Source organism: Phalacrocorax aristotelis, chromosome 19 (genome assembly GCF_949628215.1).
Source record: "Phalacrocorax aristotelis chromosome 19, bGulAri2.1, whole genome shotgun sequence".
NCBI lineage: Eukaryota > Metazoa > Chordata > Aves > Suliformes > Phalacrocoracidae > Phalacrocorax > Phalacrocorax aristotelis.
The window spans coordinates 2,521,533-2,538,915 of record NC_134294.1 but is presented as its reverse complement, the minus strand read 5'-3'; the positions used below and the strand labels follow the sequence as shown (position 1 = coordinate 2,538,915).

At 48.7% G+C, this 17,383-nt stretch overlaps 1 protein-coding gene across 1 annotated transcript; it reads left to right on the top strand.

Annotated features, from left to right (window-relative positions):
- The first annotated feature begins 3,799 nt into the window (after positions 1 to 3,799).
- Positions 3,800 to 17,072, top strand: LOC142066347 (ATP-dependent RNA helicase DDX19B). Its single transcript, XM_075113661.1, has 12 exons — positions 3,800 to 3,955; positions 4,937 to 4,985; positions 5,411 to 5,464; positions 6,352 to 6,487; positions 9,657 to 9,749; positions 10,658 to 10,760; positions 11,551 to 11,665; positions 11,787 to 11,964; positions 12,394 to 12,631; positions 13,654 to 13,816; positions 14,594 to 14,785; positions 15,186 to 17,072. The coding sequence occupies exons 1-12, from the start codon at positions 3,899 to 3,901 to the stop codon at positions 15,245 to 15,247; spliced, it is 1,440 nt and encodes a 479-aa protein (XP_074969762.1). The 5' UTR covers positions 3,800 to 3,898; the 3' UTR covers positions 15,248 to 17,072.
- The last annotated feature ends 311 nt before the right edge of the window (positions 17,073 to 17,383 follow it).

The following is a 17,383-nucleotide window of genomic DNA, read 5'->3' as shown; positions in this document are numbered from 1 at the left end:
ACCATCTCTCCCCCATAACTCCCACGTCTCCCTTTCTGTCTGCATTCAGATGAACCCAGCACATTTTGTTTCTCCCCCTCGTCTCTACGCACAAGTTCACACTGTAGGAGGACCAGGGTAGCCAGAGGTATGGCGTCCCTAACAAATCATCTTGTCTTCATCGAGAAGGACACACTTTAGGGGAAATGGCAAGAAACTCGGCAAGCAAACACCTAGTCAACAGCTTTTTCCCTAAGCCCAGCTCCCAGAGGCTGACTTAAGCCCTGAAGCTTGAGAATTTATGGTTCTTGCTAGACAAATAAGTCAGCCACCAAGAAGCCCACGTCCCATGTTTCCAGCGCCTGTTAAAATGTTTGCTTACTATGGCTTTTGGCTCTTATGAAGAAAATAACATATGTCAGGAGAAATCCTGGGATTCCTACCAACAAATCTGGTAGCTGCGGCATATTTATTTGCAAAACAGAGCAGGATCTGACATGGAGGCTGAGGCAGATGTGAGACCTTGGGAGAACAGAGGCAGAGTTGTTTAAGGGGGAACTGATATTTAGCACTGAAGGTGAGGCCACATTGCCGAGGGCATCAACACGATGTTCAAAAGCGCTGCCACCTGCCAAAGCAGCTCACAGGGGCCTTCGTTCCTCTGGCATTCATTCCTCCTCACCTTCCCCAGGTTGGCCATGCCTCGGAAACCCCACCATCGATAAGGGTCACCTCCTCCCAGGGACCACAGCTGAGAAATCAGATAGGCTGCAGCAGGGGCGTAAATGAGACCAAATTTGGGGGAGGACAAGCTAAAATTAGACTTTGAGCTCACCCATCCCTTAGCTCGTGGCTCACCCACCCAGGGTCAGGTAAGAACCGGTGGTAGGCAGCTTCTCTAACCATCAAGGCATTGCAGAGGAGTATTTCCAGTCCTGTCTCATGCCTGGGACCAGCCCAGGTGAGTTACGGGACCAGCTCAAGGGGATCCAGCAGCCAAGCACAGGGCAGGCTTTCCCAGCTTCTGGCCCGCTCGTTATTCAGCTCACTCACGCTTCAACGTTACAGGAGTATGCAAGCACAGCACCCTCACGTCTGCACGCTCCGAACACAGCCTGCGTCAATGGGCTGGGAGCTTTGGGCATGATTAAAAAAAAAAGAACAGAAAAAACCCCTACCCTAACCCAAATCTCATGCTAGACGGAGAGCAATGAGCATTTGTCATTATCCCCATGCACTGCTCTGTATGCAAATGCAGTTTTCCTCATCCTGGAATGCTCTGGGAGAAAAAAAAATATCACCCTGTTGCTAGATGGTGATGATAAAAAGGGATAACACAGGGCTAAGCAGGGACTACTGCCTCCTCTGAGCAGGTACACACACGGACAAGGAGCCTCCGACCTCTTCAGTGGGTGAGGACCGCAGTTAATTCCAATAAAGTTCCACAGTGCGACATCTGCCCTCCTGAGATCTCTAGTTACAGCACAGGGAAAGTCTGCTGATGAAGGGAATTAAGCATTTATTTATTGTTAAATTAATCTGAATATCTATTTCATGTTTAAAAGAATACACATTTAATTATGCGACAGCAGAATCCCCAGCAAAATCCAGCACCCTGTACGGGCAGCTGAGCGCACACGCTGGGAACCCACCTCTGCCCCAGGGGCTGACGGAGGAAAGTCCTCCTTCACGTAGAAGACACAACACAGAAACACCCACGATGGTCAGCGTCATTGTGCCTCACTGACAGTCCCCACAGGCTTGAAAATCCCAAGAAATCATTGCAGCTAAGGTAGAGGTTTAGAAAGGAGGGCTGGAAGGATCTGCCTCCAGCTAACACTGCCTAACCACAGGCAGCTCTCCTCTGGAAGGAAACCTGTGCCTCGATTTTCCCATCTCTAAAATGGGGCTAATCCAAATTACCTCTCTTTATTGGAGGCGTGCGTCTCTGCAAGAAAACAATTACACTGGGAAGCACGAGCATCCCTCTCTCTGCAGCTAAAGCACCATCAGCCTCCAGGACTCCTGTCTTTCCCATGTTCCTTTTTATTTTTATCCCAATTAATTAATTAATGTCTCAGACTAGCTTTCAGCTGCATGCTCTGTTCCCATTGAAAATCTCCTCGCGTTCAGCTCCTGTGCTCTGCATCCTCCCGGGCGCTGCGACGAGTTGCCATGGAAAAAAGCCATGATGTCACCTCTACAAATAAAACTGCCAGACCCCAAAGTTCACGCGTGCGGCTGGGGCAGGGGGGGATCCTGACGCGCACAGGGACACAGGAGTCTTGCCTCTGAAGAGGAATTAGATGGACGGGGGGAAACCACCAGACAGCAATACTCAGTAATCACGGGTTTTAGTTGGAAAGGAACAAAAATACCACAGAGGGGTGTTTGAAGAGCAATAGCGAAGGGCCCAGCCCTGCCCGGGCTAAAGTACCAATATCAGCAAAATTGCGTGAGGGGTGGACAAGATTTTTCATGCACAGAAAGAAGTAACGACTTAGATGGAGCGTTTCAGGCTGTGGGAGCAAACAAAGTGGCTCTGTGTCTTCATTAAAAGCAAAGGGAAATATCAAGACAAGGAAGTAACCATCGTCTTGGGAACTTCTGGCTGATGCCTACAGGCTTGGCTGTTTTACTAGTCCTGCCGCATATAATAAAAACACAAATTAAGACCCTGTTCAAGGGATGCTCCTTCCACATAAGGCTCAAGGAAGCACAAACGCTGCACAGGGAACGGCAGCCCAGCGAGGAAATCCTGCAGGCCCATCCCACGCTTCTTTCCTTTCTACTTTCCCTTTTTCTTGCCTTTATTCCAGGAGCCTTAAAGAACAGGTTTAGTACCGGGTCTAAGCCAGCTCTTGCCCTACAGCGAGAGATAGGACGCAAACGACTTTTCCATGTTCCTGCCACTTCTACACCTCCATGACTCGTTCTACAACCTTGTTTTTCACCTACATCTCTATTTCACAGACAGAAAGAGCTGCGGTTCCCTCTCAAATGTCACAGCTCTGCATGTTTTCCCGCTGGCCTCAGCTCCCAAAGGGAATCTATTACAGAGGAAACCCGAGCCCCGCTCTCACACCATACAGGGGCCAGACCCCACAGCAGGTACCAAGGCAGGGCCTGACCCCAGCCCCACACAATGCAGCGAAGCAGGCCCTGGACCCCAGCCCCACACCATAGTAGGGGCCAGGACCCACAGCATGCACTCGCCCAGCCCCACGCCATACTAGGGGCGAGGCCCCACACCATAGAGCAAAGCAGGCCCTAGACCCCACTCCCACACCATATGGGGGCCAAACCCCACAGCACGCACCAAGGCAGGGCCTAGACTCCAGCCCCACACCATATGGGGGCCTGGACCCCACACAATGCAGCGAGGCAGGGCCTGGACCCCAGCCCCACAGCATACAGTGGTCTGGCCCCACACCACTTAGCAAGGCAGGCCTTGGCCCCTAGCCCCATGCCATACGGGGGTCTACGCCCCACACCACACAACAAAGCAGGCCCTGGCCCCCAGCCTCACACCATAGAGGGGGCCGGGACCCCATTCTAACACCATACAGGGGCCCAGACCTCACACCATGCGGCACGGCAGGCCCTGGCCCCCAGCCCCACACCATACGGGGGCCCGAGCCCGCAGCAGGCCCGGCCGGGCGCCCGGCGGCCCACAGCCCAGCCGGGGGCGGGACCGCGGCCCCGCGGCCCCGCAGCCCCTTCCCCGCCCCGCACGGGCTCCCCCGGAACGCCGCGGCGGCGGGTGCGGTTGCCGGCGGGCCGGAGCGCGGTGGCGGCGGGGGGGCGGGGGGGGGAGCGCGGAGAGGCGGCGCCGGCGGGCGGCGCAGGCGCACTTCCCGCGCCCGGCGCCATTGCGGCTGGTGAGGGCCCTCCAGCCGCCCGCGCCCCCGGCCCGGACATGGCCACCGACTCCTGGGCCCTGGCCGTGGACGAGCAGGAGGCGGCGGCCGAGTCGGTGAGCGGGGAGCGGGGGGGAGCCCGGGGGCCGCCGGCGGGGCACGGCCCTGAGGCGCGGGGAGGCCCCGGGGCTGCGCCGCCGCCGCCGTCTCACAGAGAACAGCGAGCGCCCGAAAAAAAATTCCTCCTTTTTCGCCCCATTTTCTGTTCTGGTGCGTCAGAGGAGCAGGGGGGACCCTGCCCTCCCCTTCGCGACGGACCCTTGCCGGCAGCACCGCCTCGGGGTCTCCCTGGGCCTGCGGCCTTTCTTTAAAAGGGGGAGAAAACCACCTTTCTTTCGCTTTTCTTTTACTTCCCCCTGTTCATTTTTTGAGTACCAAAAGGGCAGGGAGGCCCCAGTCCTGCCCCCTCACCCTACATCCATACACAGCCCCATCAGCAGCACCCCTTCAGAGGTGGTCACCAACCTTCATCCAGAGACCAAAAAAAATCCCTTTTCCTCTGGTTTTTTTTTTTGGTTTTTTTTTTTTGTATAAGATCTAAATTTGCTCGAGGCATTGGGTTTTTTATTTTCCTGAGTGGCTCAAGTGCCGCACCTTAGCACGGGGAGCATTAATGCAGTCCCTGGACATTGGGGAAGACCCTCGGGCTCCTCTCCCCAAAACACTTCTGGGGGTAACACAAACCTCATGCTTGGCTCGAGTTTCCATCCCGGAATGTAAATTTTTCTCCCATTTATTGTCAGCAGAGCTGTTGGGGAGCGGCAATGCAGGGGCAGGAAACAAACCCCTTCTCTGTGTCATTGTTACAGCTTAGGAAAAAAGTCGTTTTTGTCTTAAAAGTCTTGAAATCAATTTAATCTTGCAGACTGCATCCTGTTTGCTTTCAAGCACAGGTTTTTGCTAGGGCCTGTGCAATAGTTTTAGCCAGCAATAAATCTGGAAGCCTTGATGAAAGCTCAGGTTTTGCTGGTCAGCAGCAAAACCTAGGTACAGTAGCCTTGGAATGACTCCGATTTTATGTTTTTCCTCACTTGTAGTTGAGCAGTTTACACCTGAAGGAGGAAAAAACCAAACCAGATGCCAATGGTGAGTTACAGCCGCTCGGGTGGCCTTAGAAAGGGCACGGTGTTTTTGCGTTGGGTTCGGAGTGGTGCTGCCAACATTAATTCCCAATTAGTAAAGAAATTCCAGAAACAGGAAACATAAAGCTAAGATTAAACAGCGGCATACACTAAATACCTGGCTCTCGCGCTTGTTCTGCTAGGTAACTTTTTAAAACCATGTTTTGCTGTATTCAAGGAGCTGCGCGGGCAAAATCTGTTGGTGTGGCTGATAAACTTAAGTTTGACCACACAGAGCAATCCGTAACTTGGGTTTCGTCAGGAAAAGCGGGGCTCTCGTCAGGAAAATGGGCTGTTCTGTAGCTTTTCCTGTAATATTCAAACCCTAAAACTCTGGGTGTGGGCTGCCTGACCTCGCACCGGCCCCAAAACCTGTCCGTTTTGATTTAGGTGCTGTTGTCAAGGCGGATGACAATGCAGAGAAGACGGAGGATGAGGAGAAGGGTGAGTGTCTTCTTGAAAAAAGCTTTGGCGAGGAATGTTGAAAAGAGGTTAATTTCATATATACTTAAAGTAAGTCTGCCTTATGTCTCAGGATGGATGATCTTGCATCCTGCCCCAAGGACTTAATTGTAAGACATGTCCTTCCTCCATAATACTTTTAAAGCCATTGGGTCCTGTAATAACTTGGGAGACTCCTGGATTAGAGTGGAGAGAAAGAAATAAGGGGATAGCAGTGTCCTCAAAGGCAGGACTGGATACAGGAGCAGTCGGATAACCTGGAGCTGGAATTGCCATAGCAACCAACATGTTGCGTTTATGAAATGGCTGTTCAGAGGTGGGTAACGGCTCTAAACCCTTCAGAAAGTGGGTTTAGGAAACAGATTTATTAGCGAAACCCCAAAGTGCAGCAGCTGAACCTTCCGTTTTGATCTCACATATCCTCAGCCCTTGCTGCGTTTCAGCCCTGGAATCTTTCAGAGTACCATTTGTCCACAAACTTGCCTTAAAAAGAGGAAAAAACAACCCTAAAAGGCCTCTGCCCCCATGTCAGATAATAGTGAGGCTTTTAACCCTGTCTGGCCCCTGGTTAGAGCTAAGCTGTAATATCTTAAATAAGCAGAGTTCTGTATCCATTAAGGTCCCCCTTAAAACAGCACTCGCTTTGTATTGTCATCCTGGATATTAAATGTGAATCTCTGGGATATCTTGATAGATGTCTCCTTCAGGAAGTTTGGGCTTTTTTAATGACGTTGCCCCGTAGAAGAGAATTTCAGTATTTGGCTGCATCTTGTCCTTCTTAAGTGGCTCAGTAGTGCAGTGTTTCAGTGGGAGCAACACCTCAAACAGGTTGTGATTTACATACTTTTTTCTACCTCCTTTTTCAACAGAGGACAGAGCTGCTCAGTCCTTGCTGAACAAGCTAATTCGCAGTAACTTAGTTGACACAACGAACCAAGTGGAGGTGCTGCAGAGGGATCCCACGTCGCCTCTCTACTCCGTGAAGTCTTTTGAGGAACTGCGACTGTAAGTCCTGCTAGATTTCCTGTCTCTCTAGGAAATACCGCTTAAAAGTGCATGGGTTTCTGTTTCAAGTTACTGCAGATTTGTCACGAGTAAATTAGCATATTGGTTATTGTATTATTTAAATGCAAGAAGAATTATTTTATCTTGGTGCCTTGCGAAGGCTTCAGTCTGAAACGAGCTCATTTTAAGTCCTGGCTGGCGTAGAGCTAGCACTGGTTTCTGCAGTTGGCTCTAGCAACACTAGTCTGAATTTTAACATATGGTTTTGAGTCTTCAAACACCCAGGGGAGCTCGCCCACAACAGGCTGGACGCGGGGAACAGAGGAGGGAGGGCCGTCCTTCCACAGCCGCTGTCACAGGCGTTGTGTGAATTGCAAAGTGAGACCTTTTCTCTGTCAAGGGGTCGTTATTTTGCTGCCGGTTCTCCAGCAAACGTGGGGATGCTCGGAGCAGGTGTTCCAGCAGCATGGTGGTGTTTTGGGGAACAGATTTGTTTTATTGGCAGGAGTAATGAACACAACCATCTTCTGTTCCTGTTCTCTGACAGTTATTTGTGAAGGTCCAGAAGCAGCAGTGAATAATACAAAGGGAAAAGCTTATCTTTTCTCTGCCAGTGATATTGGATTTATGTACTGGAGAGACTACCGGCATTAGTATTTTCTGACCCTTCCTATTGAAAGCCTTTACCAGTGGGGCTTTCAAATGACGATAGCTATATTTAAGGCGTGATGGATTTATATCTTTTTTTTTTTTTAATGTGCTAAAGAGGCTGTCCTGTTGGGATTGTTGTTGCTTATATTGATGATCTTGGTTTTGTTGCTCTTTCGCAAGCTCCGTGGGGAAATCACAGCCGATGAGACTTCTCCCTGTGAAATGTCAGGATGTCGTTTCGCTTTGTTCGTGTTAGTGGTTGAACGTCTACAAAAAAAGCTGAGGTCCTGTAGTGCCTGTTAGACTAATTCCCATCTTTCAATAGCCACATGATCCAAGTGAGTTAATGATGGGGGCAGCCAGACTAATTGAGTCTTTATTTTGTTATGACTTGGTGTATCCTTGGCAACTGTGGCAGAGTTGGGCTTTGCACGTCCTTGCTTCCGAGCGGCACAAGGTTACGTTTTCAAAGAGCTTTTGTTCCAGCCATTGTCTGAAAGTAATATACGATTTTTAAAAAGCATGTTGTGCTGAATAGGAAGTTCTTAACAGCAGGAAATGGTGGGCAGGAAACCTGTAACCTGCTTTGAAAGGAAAGCCCTTACTTCTGAGGACCACTAAGAGCACTCCAGTGAGTACCTGGAGGTCATCAGCTAAGGGTTTGCTAGCACCAAAACCCAAGTTTTAGGTTGTTCTTGGATCTCCTTGTCTATACAGTGTCTGCTGAGACAGCTCCCGTGAGGAAAAGCAGTTGATGGGCATTTGACGGCTAGTGGTGTCACTCAGGTTTGTGTGCTGCGTTATAACCATGGATCACCAGGCGCAGGCACGACGAACTAAGTTTATCAACCATTTCTGTGCGCTCAGCCGGTGCCGCTCTGGTGTTGAGATGTCGGTTTGGGTTACAGAATCCATCACGATATACTGAGGTCAAAGAATCACACAGAATCACAGAATCCCAGGCTGGAAGGGACCTCAGGGATCATCTAGCCCAACCTTTCTAGGCAGAGCACAGCCTAGACAAGATGGCCCCGCACCCTGTCCAGCCGACTCTTGAAGCTGTCCAGCATGGCCGAGCCAACCCCTTCCCTGGGGAGATTATTCCAATGGTGACTGTCCTCACTGTGAAAGATTTTCCTCTCGTGTCCAATCGGAATCTCCCCAAGAGCAACCTGTGTCCATTCCCCCTTGTCCTCTCCATGGGACTCCATGTAAAAAGGGAGTCTCCGTCTTCTTTGTAGCTACCCCTTAAGTCCTGGTACGTGGTGATGAGATCCCATCTGAGCCTCCTTTTCTCAAGGCTGAACAACCCAGCTCTCCCAGCCCATCCTCGTATGGCAGCTTCCCAGTCCTCTGATCATCTTGGTGGCCCTTCTCTGGGCCCCTTCCAGCCTGGCCACATCCTTTTTGTATAGTGGGGACCAGAACTGCACACAGCACTCCAGGTGTGGCCTGACAAGCGCTGAGTAGAGCAGGATGATGACTTCTTTGTCTCTGCTGGCGATGCCCTTTTTGATGCAGCCCAGCATCCCGTTGGCCTCCTTGGCCGCAGCAGCCACTGTTTGCTCATGTTGAGCTTCCCCCACCAGGCCCCCCAGGTCCCTTCCCACAGAGCTGCTCTCCAGCCAGGTGGATCCCAGGCTGTGCTGCTTTCCCGCATTATGTTTTCCCAGGTGCATGATCTTGTCCTTGTTGAACTTCATAAGGTTCCTGCTGGCCCACTCTTCCAGCCAGCCCGATCTTCCTGCAGAGCAGCTCTCCCTTCTGGAGTGTCTACTTCCCCACTCAATTTGGTGTCATCCGCAAAGTTCATCAGGCTACACTGGATGCCGTTATCCAGATTGCTTATGAAGATGTTGAATAACATTGGGCCCAATATTGATTCCTGGGGGACTCCACTTGTGACAAGTTGCCAGTTTGAAAAAGAGCTATTTACCACCACCCTTCGGGTGCGGCCTGTCAGCCAATTCCCCACCCACTGCACAGGCCACTTGTCTAGGCCATGATGCATTAATTTCTCCAGGAGGAGAAATTCCTCAGGTCCCTGCAATTATTTCACGACTTTACACTTCATTCTGTTCCTCGTGTACTGGGGTCACTCTGAGTTTTCAAGGAGTGACGATTGTGGTGCCGAGATTAGGCATCACTGAGGAAAAAGGATTGGCCTAAGAGACAGGATTAATGCTTTCTGCTCTGAGATTCCAGGATTGTCTGGAAAGCTGCTCAGCCCTAGCCTTAGAGCTGTGTCACAAGGTTTTCCATGTAGCTGTGCAGGTGTGCAGGCTGACCTACTAAATCAAGGGCGTTTTGCAAAGCTTCCTTTCCAAACTTCCTGCTGTCACCTGTTGTAGCTTCCAGGTACCGATCAAAGTTGCTTCACCGGTGCGATTATAGCAGGCACACAGAAAGCGGCAGCTCTAGGTCTGGTTGCAAAGGGGTTTTTTTCTCACCTTTTTGTACACAAATGAAAACCAAAGTACTTGAATAGGTCATGGTATAAAAACTCCTCTGTTTTCAGGAAACCACAGCTCCTGCAAGGAGTCTATGCCATGGGCTTCAACAGACCGTCTAAGATACAAGAGAATGCCCTGCCCATGATGCTTGCTGAACCGTATGTACCCATACTTTCTACTCCCTTCCAGTATAGGAAGGATTTGAAAGATTTATCGTACTATTACTGAGCTTTGGAGGGGAGGATGGTGGTGGGGGAGCTGTCCGGACCATGGTGAGAGGCTTCCCATGCCCACAGTGTTTCTGTGGTCACAAACGATGTGACAGCAGCCCTGGGTTTGTCCTTTTCCTAGGGCTGGTACTGAACACGCGGTGCCACGGTGTTTGGCCGAGGCCAATCCGATTTTCCTAGTCAGTCTAGGGGAGAAATAATATGGTTCTTATGGAACATAGCTCCAGAAATCCTGTGGGTGGGGGGGTAGTTGAGGTGCTGTGTGGCCTGTGTGGCTGGTTTTCCTCTCTGCACCCCTGAGTGAAGTGTTAAGACACTTGGAGGAGATGTGCAGAATCCCAGACTGGCGGGGGATGGAAGGACCCTCTGGAGATCATCCCATCCCACCCCCTGCTTGAGCAGGCACCCCCAGAGCAGGGGCACATGGCTGCGTCCAGGCGGGGGGTGAATGTCCCCAGGGAAGGGACCCCACAGCCTCTCTGGGCAGCCTGTGCCCCTGCTCTGGCACCCGCACAGGGAAGGGGTTTGTCCTCATGTTCAGGTGGAACTTCCCGTGTCCCGATTTGTGCCCAGAATTCTTTTCCAAAACGGAAAAGAACTGCCAGATAATCGCAGTTTTCCTTCCAAACCTCCATAATAAAGAGGTCACTTGTGCTGAACAAGAGTGTTGGTGAGGGCAGAAACTAACTCCTGCCCTGTGGAGCATAGCTGGTGGAGCTAGACACCGATCCTAAAGGTATTGAAACACCACTCGTGTTTTCATTATCGTTCAACCCCATGAATACATTGTCCCAGCGGTTCGTCTCGTTGAGCTCATGTCTGCTGTGTGTCTGCAGCCCACAGAACTTGATCGCACAATCTCAGTCCGGTACAGGCAAGACGGCTGCCTTTGTCCTGGCCATGCTCAGTCGTGTGGAACCTGGGAACAAATATCCACAGGTAAAGTTTCTGGGACGTGGCTGTTTCAGGAGGTTTTGTGGTGGTGCAGTGCCACCTAGTGAAGAGGCTGGGTTCTGTTAAGACTATTGATAGTAAATTCATAGCTCAATCAACCCATCTCTGCGATGCCATTGACGTAAAGTGCTCAGCAGGGGCTGGCAATTCGGGGATCTGTCAAAATACCTTTAATGCAGAAGACGTGGATATTACTAACAGCTTGTTCCTTTCGGTCCCTCCTTTGCGTCACTCAGGATGCCATTGCTCTGTGGGGAGTTAAGTCAGGGGGACATAATTCTGGGAGAAATTAAATCAGATAAATATTGCAGGCTGAAGAGGATTAAGTAAGTGGAATTTAGGATGGAAGAGAAGATACCCGAGACAAGAGAGCAGAAATGCCAAGAAAGGGGCTTTTTTTAACGCAATTTCCTCATGAGATAGTTGAGCAGGGTTAGCAAAGCTAGAATTCTTTCCTTAAAAAATGCCGTTCTTAGTCTAACTGTAGGTGTAAGGTTCCTTGTCACTACTGTCCACATATGTCCCCAGCAGAGTATCCACACTCTCGGTTCTGAGGAGCAGACCTGAATGCAGAAAGCCAGCAGCGAGGTGACTGTATCGTATCAACTCATTGCCCTGGTTTCAGGAGGCAAAACTGACAGCTGTCAGAAACCGTTCGGCTGCTCACATGTTCCTCTTCAGGAAAACCTCAACAATAAGGATTTTAAAAAGCAAGGGCGATAGCATTGCCCAGGATGTTGGTCGTCTCAAACACGTTATCCTTCTGTCCCTCCAGTGCTTGTGCCTTTCCCCAACGTACGAGCTGGCGCTTCAAACAGGAAAAGTGATTGAACAAATGGGAAAGTTTTATCCGGAGCTGAAACTTGCCTATGCTGTCCGAGGCAATAAACGTGAGTAAGGTGAAACGCCAACAGAGCAGTCAGATGGTGAAATGGGCCAGTTGGAAGAGGGACACAGTGTTTCGCTGTCTGCACAGCCACCTTATGAAAGCCTTCCTTTCTGTCTCGGCAGTGGAGAGGGGTCAGAAGATCTCCGAGCAGATCGTAATCGGCACGCCGGGCACCGTCCTGGACTGGTGTTCCAAACTGAAGTTCATAGATCCCAAGAAAATCAAAGTGTTTGTCTTGGATGAGGCTGACGTGATGATTGCAACCCAGGGCCATCAGGACCAGAGCATCCGCATTCAGAGGTAGGACTTGTTCCTCGAGGTGATTCTTTGTTTCTTTCCATTATAGCTATATTGTAACGTAGGGACAGCAGGATGTCTTGACCAGTGTCTTCACCAATAAAGCAACAAGATTAAAATTTTATATTTAGGTCTAATCCAGATGGTTAATAGAGGCAGAATGTCAGGGGATGACAAGCAGTTTCATTTTCTTACAGAATAAAAAGCCTGTCCCTGGAGCAGGGTTTATTCATTTTTAAGAATGCAAGTCTGGATGCCACTGGTCCGTGAGGGGATGATCAGGTGTTGGTAAGACTAGCGTTAGTCTTTCCAGCCACTGAAATAACTGGTTCTGAGGTGATTGTTCTGCTTTGCCCGTAGCATTAATCCCATCAGGCTGTCGGGGGCGACAGTGCTGCGTGGGAGCCCTGACCATTTTGCACTCTCTTGCAGAATGCTCCCCAGGGACTGCCAGATGCTTCTGTTTTCAGCCACTTTTGAGGATTCTGTGTGGAAGTTTGCTCAAAAAGTTGTTCCTGACCCAAACATCATCAAACTGAAGCGAGAGGAGGAGACGCTGGACACTATTAAGCAGTATTACGTTCTGTGCAATAACAGAGATGAGAAGTTCCAGGCTCTCTGTAATATCTACGGCGCTATCACCATTGCCCAGGCCATGATCTTCTGCCATGTGAGTCCTTTTAGGGAACGTTAGTCCCAACGACCCCGTTAATGTCTGCTATGGCTAAAAACCTGTCCAGGGATGCTTTTTAGAAAGAAACCAAGAATGTGGATTGCCCTTTTCTGGCTCCCTCTGAGTGAAATCCTGAGAGCTGTGATAGCACAAGCTGGTTTGTTTCTCTGGGTTTGTCCATCCAGGTAGTTTTTATTCCTGAAGACCTCTGAAGCAAAGATCAGGGTAACGCACAGTTTTCCAAAACAGTACTAGTGAAAAAATCCCAAACCCTGAGGTTGGAAAACAGATAAAAAAAGGGCAGAATGAGGGATGAGGAAGTCTTGTAGTTCTGCGGCCAATATATAACTTTTTCTGGGACTCAGTTTCCCTCAGGTAATTGATGATATACCTCTGGGGTCTCCCTGTGAACCAGCCTGAGACTTCTTTTTTTCTGGAAGCCACCATAACTCATAGAAAAAAACAAAACAGTGCTGACAGCGCCAGAACAGCCATGTAAAGCTGGCTCAGACGAGATAAAACCTGTATTTGGAGTCTGCTGTAGCAGTTTGCTTTTATGCTGTGTCGAGATATGACAATACCAGACATAATCGGAGCTCAAAAAACCATCATAATTGGAAACTGCTCAGTTCAAGACTTTGTAGAGCCCCTGTTGGATTCCACAACCGCATTCAGCTCAAAGTCTGCCATTTTCCAAGCAGAGTAGTTTTGTTTTCTTGACAAGGCTCGTGAGTTTTTAGCATACATATGTAATCCCTCAGAGTGGAAGCTGAGGAGCAGAGCACAAAGGAAAAAAGCCTTGTATTTCTCTTAAACAAGGGTTCCTGTGGCGACAGATGCCCACTTTCCTGTTTCTGATACAAGAGCTGGGAGCACGGTTTGTAGTGGGGATGGGGGTGGGTGTAGCCGTTTCCTTTTGAGGTATAAAAACCGAGCTCCCAGTCAACCCCAGAGAGGTTTGTTCCTGCTTTGCAGCATTAAAACTTCCTCCCAAAGATGGGCCTGGCTTTGCGTTTCAGACTCGGAAGACGGCCAGCTGGCTGGCGGCAGAGCTCTCAAAGGAAGGCCATCAGGTGGCATTGCTCAGCGGGGAGATGATGGTGGAACAGAGAGCCGCGGTGATAGAGCGTTTCCGAGAGGGCAAAGAAAAGGTGCTGGTGACCACAAACGTCTGTGCCAGAGGTAGGGCATGGCAGAGCAGGGCCGGGGAGGGGCAGAAGCAGCGTTTCCCAGGATAAGATACCGCTGGCCGGCTTGCGGAAAGAATTCATATCCTCAGGTGTTCCGGTCTGGAGAGATGAGGGTCCTTAAAGTAATTCCTGGGCTTCTTGGGCTGCTGACTGTGCCCGCGCATATAACGATGCCTGTGGGCAAACACAGGATCCCGTGTAGGCCTCCTGCAGCTTGAGATGAAAAAGTCCATCCTGTGATGATGTTATGCTGCTGGCGCCAAGCCCGGCTTGTGCTGCTGACCCCCAGTGTTTAAAATAAACATGTTCTGGAATATGGAAATCTGAAAAGTACCAAACTCTGATAGAAATTTGTGTTGCAATTTGACATACTAGAACAGTTAAGACAACATGGTACTTGGGGGGGAAAAACGAGGGTTTTACTGCTTTGGAGAGGAGGGAGGAGTTCCCAAGATACCCGAGTCCTGGATAAAGCCGAGCAGCTCCAACTGGTTTTCTGTTAGCCACTTCAGTGGGATTCTCTGGTGAAACAGCTAGATGGGTTTTATTTCAAAGTGTCCCATAAGGATATCGTGGAAAAGATCCATTTTGGAGTTTGAGACTGTCTTTCAACTCCTCACTTGATGTGGAGGCAGGCAGCCGCGCAGCAGCTCTCTGAAAGCTGTTGGAAATTCTGCTGTTGGGTAACCAAGGTGGATGCAGAAGAGGCTGTCCCTGCTATAAAATGGTTTAAATGTAGTTGTGTAACCTGATGCTTTCTTTTTATCAGGGATCGATGTAGAGCAGGTCTCTGTTGTTATCAATTTTGACCTTCCTGTGGATAAGGATGGAAATCCAGATAATGAGACTTACCTGCACCGGATCGGACGTACAGGTCGCTTTGGCAAGCGAGGACTGGCTATTAACATGGTGGACAGCAAGCACAGCATGAATATTCTCAACAGAATCCAGGAACATTTCAGTACGTACCCTCAGGCTTTCTTCTTTCTCTAAAATTAGATGTTATCTCCATGGAATTTTGACGAGCTGCATACTGAGCATACACTTATTGAGCCATAAACTGACCGCAGGAGAGCACATCAGCTGTGTTTCATGTAATGTTACTTAGGCGTGGGATAGGAAATAAATCAAGCTGTCTGTCTGCTGACTACCTGCATAGTCCTTGAAATGGATGTTCCAGGGATGGGTAACATTTGGGTACCTGGATGGGCCTTTGGTAAAAGAAGAAAAGCTTTATGTTGTTGTTTTAAAACGTGACTGAACTTTTCATGGATAAATCTGAATGCTTCCAGACCAGCTAAAGAAAGCAGCTTTCCCTTCTCTGTCGTTACAAAATCTGACTTATTTCTCATTTTTCCCAGACAAAAAGATAAACAAATTGGATACTGACGACTTGGATGAAATTGAGAAGATAACTAACTGAAGTGCAGCTGCTGGAACTGGTGTGTACCCTGCTGTGGAAGCTCTCCCACTACAATTGGATCAGCATTCAGATTGGCACGCCTCTCAGCTCGTCCTGAAAAGGACTCTTTAAGATATGAGTACACAAAAATTACCTCATTTTAAAAATTGCAGTTGGACTTCAAATTGTGCAACTATGGGGAGGAAGAGAAAATGTTTACAGAAGCTTTTAACATTTCTTAGTTTAGCCTTAAAATGGGAAGATCTTTTGAATTCTAAGAAATATACTTGCCAAAAAGTGGGCGGTATGTAATTATCAAAAACAAAATTAAAAAAACCAAAAGCTTTATTGCCTTTAATTGGAAGAAAGTTCAGCATTAACCTGATCAGTTAAAATTCAACAGTCAAATATATAGTGGACATAAGGAGAAAAAAAAAAGAAAAACAAAAAAACCACAAAAAAAAACCAAACAAGGCAGCTGGTTTTTGGCTAAAAACTCAACTTGTACAAAAGAGGATGTCATTCTCTTTGGCGCTCCCCTGAGCTCTTTCAAACTCATTTCTGGCTTTCTGATGGATTTGCCCTGCTTTTCCTTACGTAAATTGTCCTGCGGATGTCTCTGGTAGCTCATACTCGCAAACACAGGTGCCGTGTTGCTTTTGCTGGGCAATATTTTCTTTTCATTTGTCCCTTGATTTGTTAGAATGGCCACTATACGTAAAGCAGTGCGGTGGTGACAGCGCTTAACTACGTACTCGAGAAGTTCAGCCGAAGCGTTGAACCTTGCCGAGGTGTAGGGGGGTGGGTGGGGAGGGAGGGGCAGTATGGAGGGAACTGTACTAATTAATTTTCTGAATAAATTCACCTCCATAAAATGCTAATGACTGTTGGAGTGGGGGTTGGTCACCTTTAGGCAGGTGGTGCCAGTTCTAAGATGCTGCTGTGAAGCTCCGGGTGAATAACGTACAGAACTGCTGGGCTTCACCGATCAGTTATAGGAATAAATGAAAAAAAAAAATCATGGTAACTTGTATTGACCAAAAAGAATACCTTTAGAACACCAAATTTACCTGTTACAGTATGTTTCAGTACCAGACTTTTTGAGTTAAATTGCTCAGCCAAATTGCAGACGGGAAGCGCTCCACTTTCATTGTGCTCGTAGTGCAAAACAGGTCATCAGTCCCTCGCCCCAGGGGGATCCTTGCTGGAGAGGGGGAATGATTTGCAACTCTGTGCTCAGGCTTCGACCCGTATGGTACAGCTGAAAGCCTTTGGGCTGTTCCCCCCCCAGCCTGGTTTCCAGGAGGCTCCTGAACTAGAACTTAGGGTGCATGGCTCTTTTTGGGGAAAATGGGACATGCGTGAGCAGCCATCGGCCTGCTACTCGGTGCAGGAATCACTTCAAAACAAATGTATAAATTGTAAATTTAACTAGGAATTTTCTTTGCAATTTTGGCCATCATATTCTGTTCAAAGACAGGAACATGGATCCTTTTACCAAGTAAAAAAAGGCTCATTTAAAATGTACCTAAAATTTTAGGAAATTGTGCACCCTTTTATCAATTTGTATAAAGGCTTTAGTGAAGAAAAAAAACCTGTTAAAATTAAACTTTTTGTATTCTGGGGTGTATCTATTTTTATTCTGTTGGAAACCTATTTAAAGTGGCAGGTGAGTGAGTGCTTGCGTGTCGAGTGGAAGACTTGTTTCAATCACCTACTTTAATAGTACAGCTGAATGACCTCATGACAGCAGAGTATCGGGTTGAATTGTCATGAACGCTGCTGCTGGTCCTGTGTGCTGTTTCTAATGTACTTTTAATTGGAATAAAGAACACCTACTGAAGGATGCCTCTGCTTATTTCTTGCTTGGATACTTTTTTTGGTTGTTTAAAAGCCTTAGGTAAGGACATTCTGAGCCAGGAGTCCTGATGAGTTTTCTGTTTCTGACCTTCTCAAAGCAGCCTGTGACAGACTGCACATCACCTGATTTAATGCTGAATTTCTGCAGTTCTTCTTAAGAACTTCCACAGGGAAGCTTGTTCAATGATACCACACAATAAACAAGAGCAGATAACTACTGTTGTTCCCCCGTCGCGCTGCTTGCGCCGCAGCAGAGTTGCCGCCAAGATGTTGCCTGCATCCCCAGAAGCCTTTTGA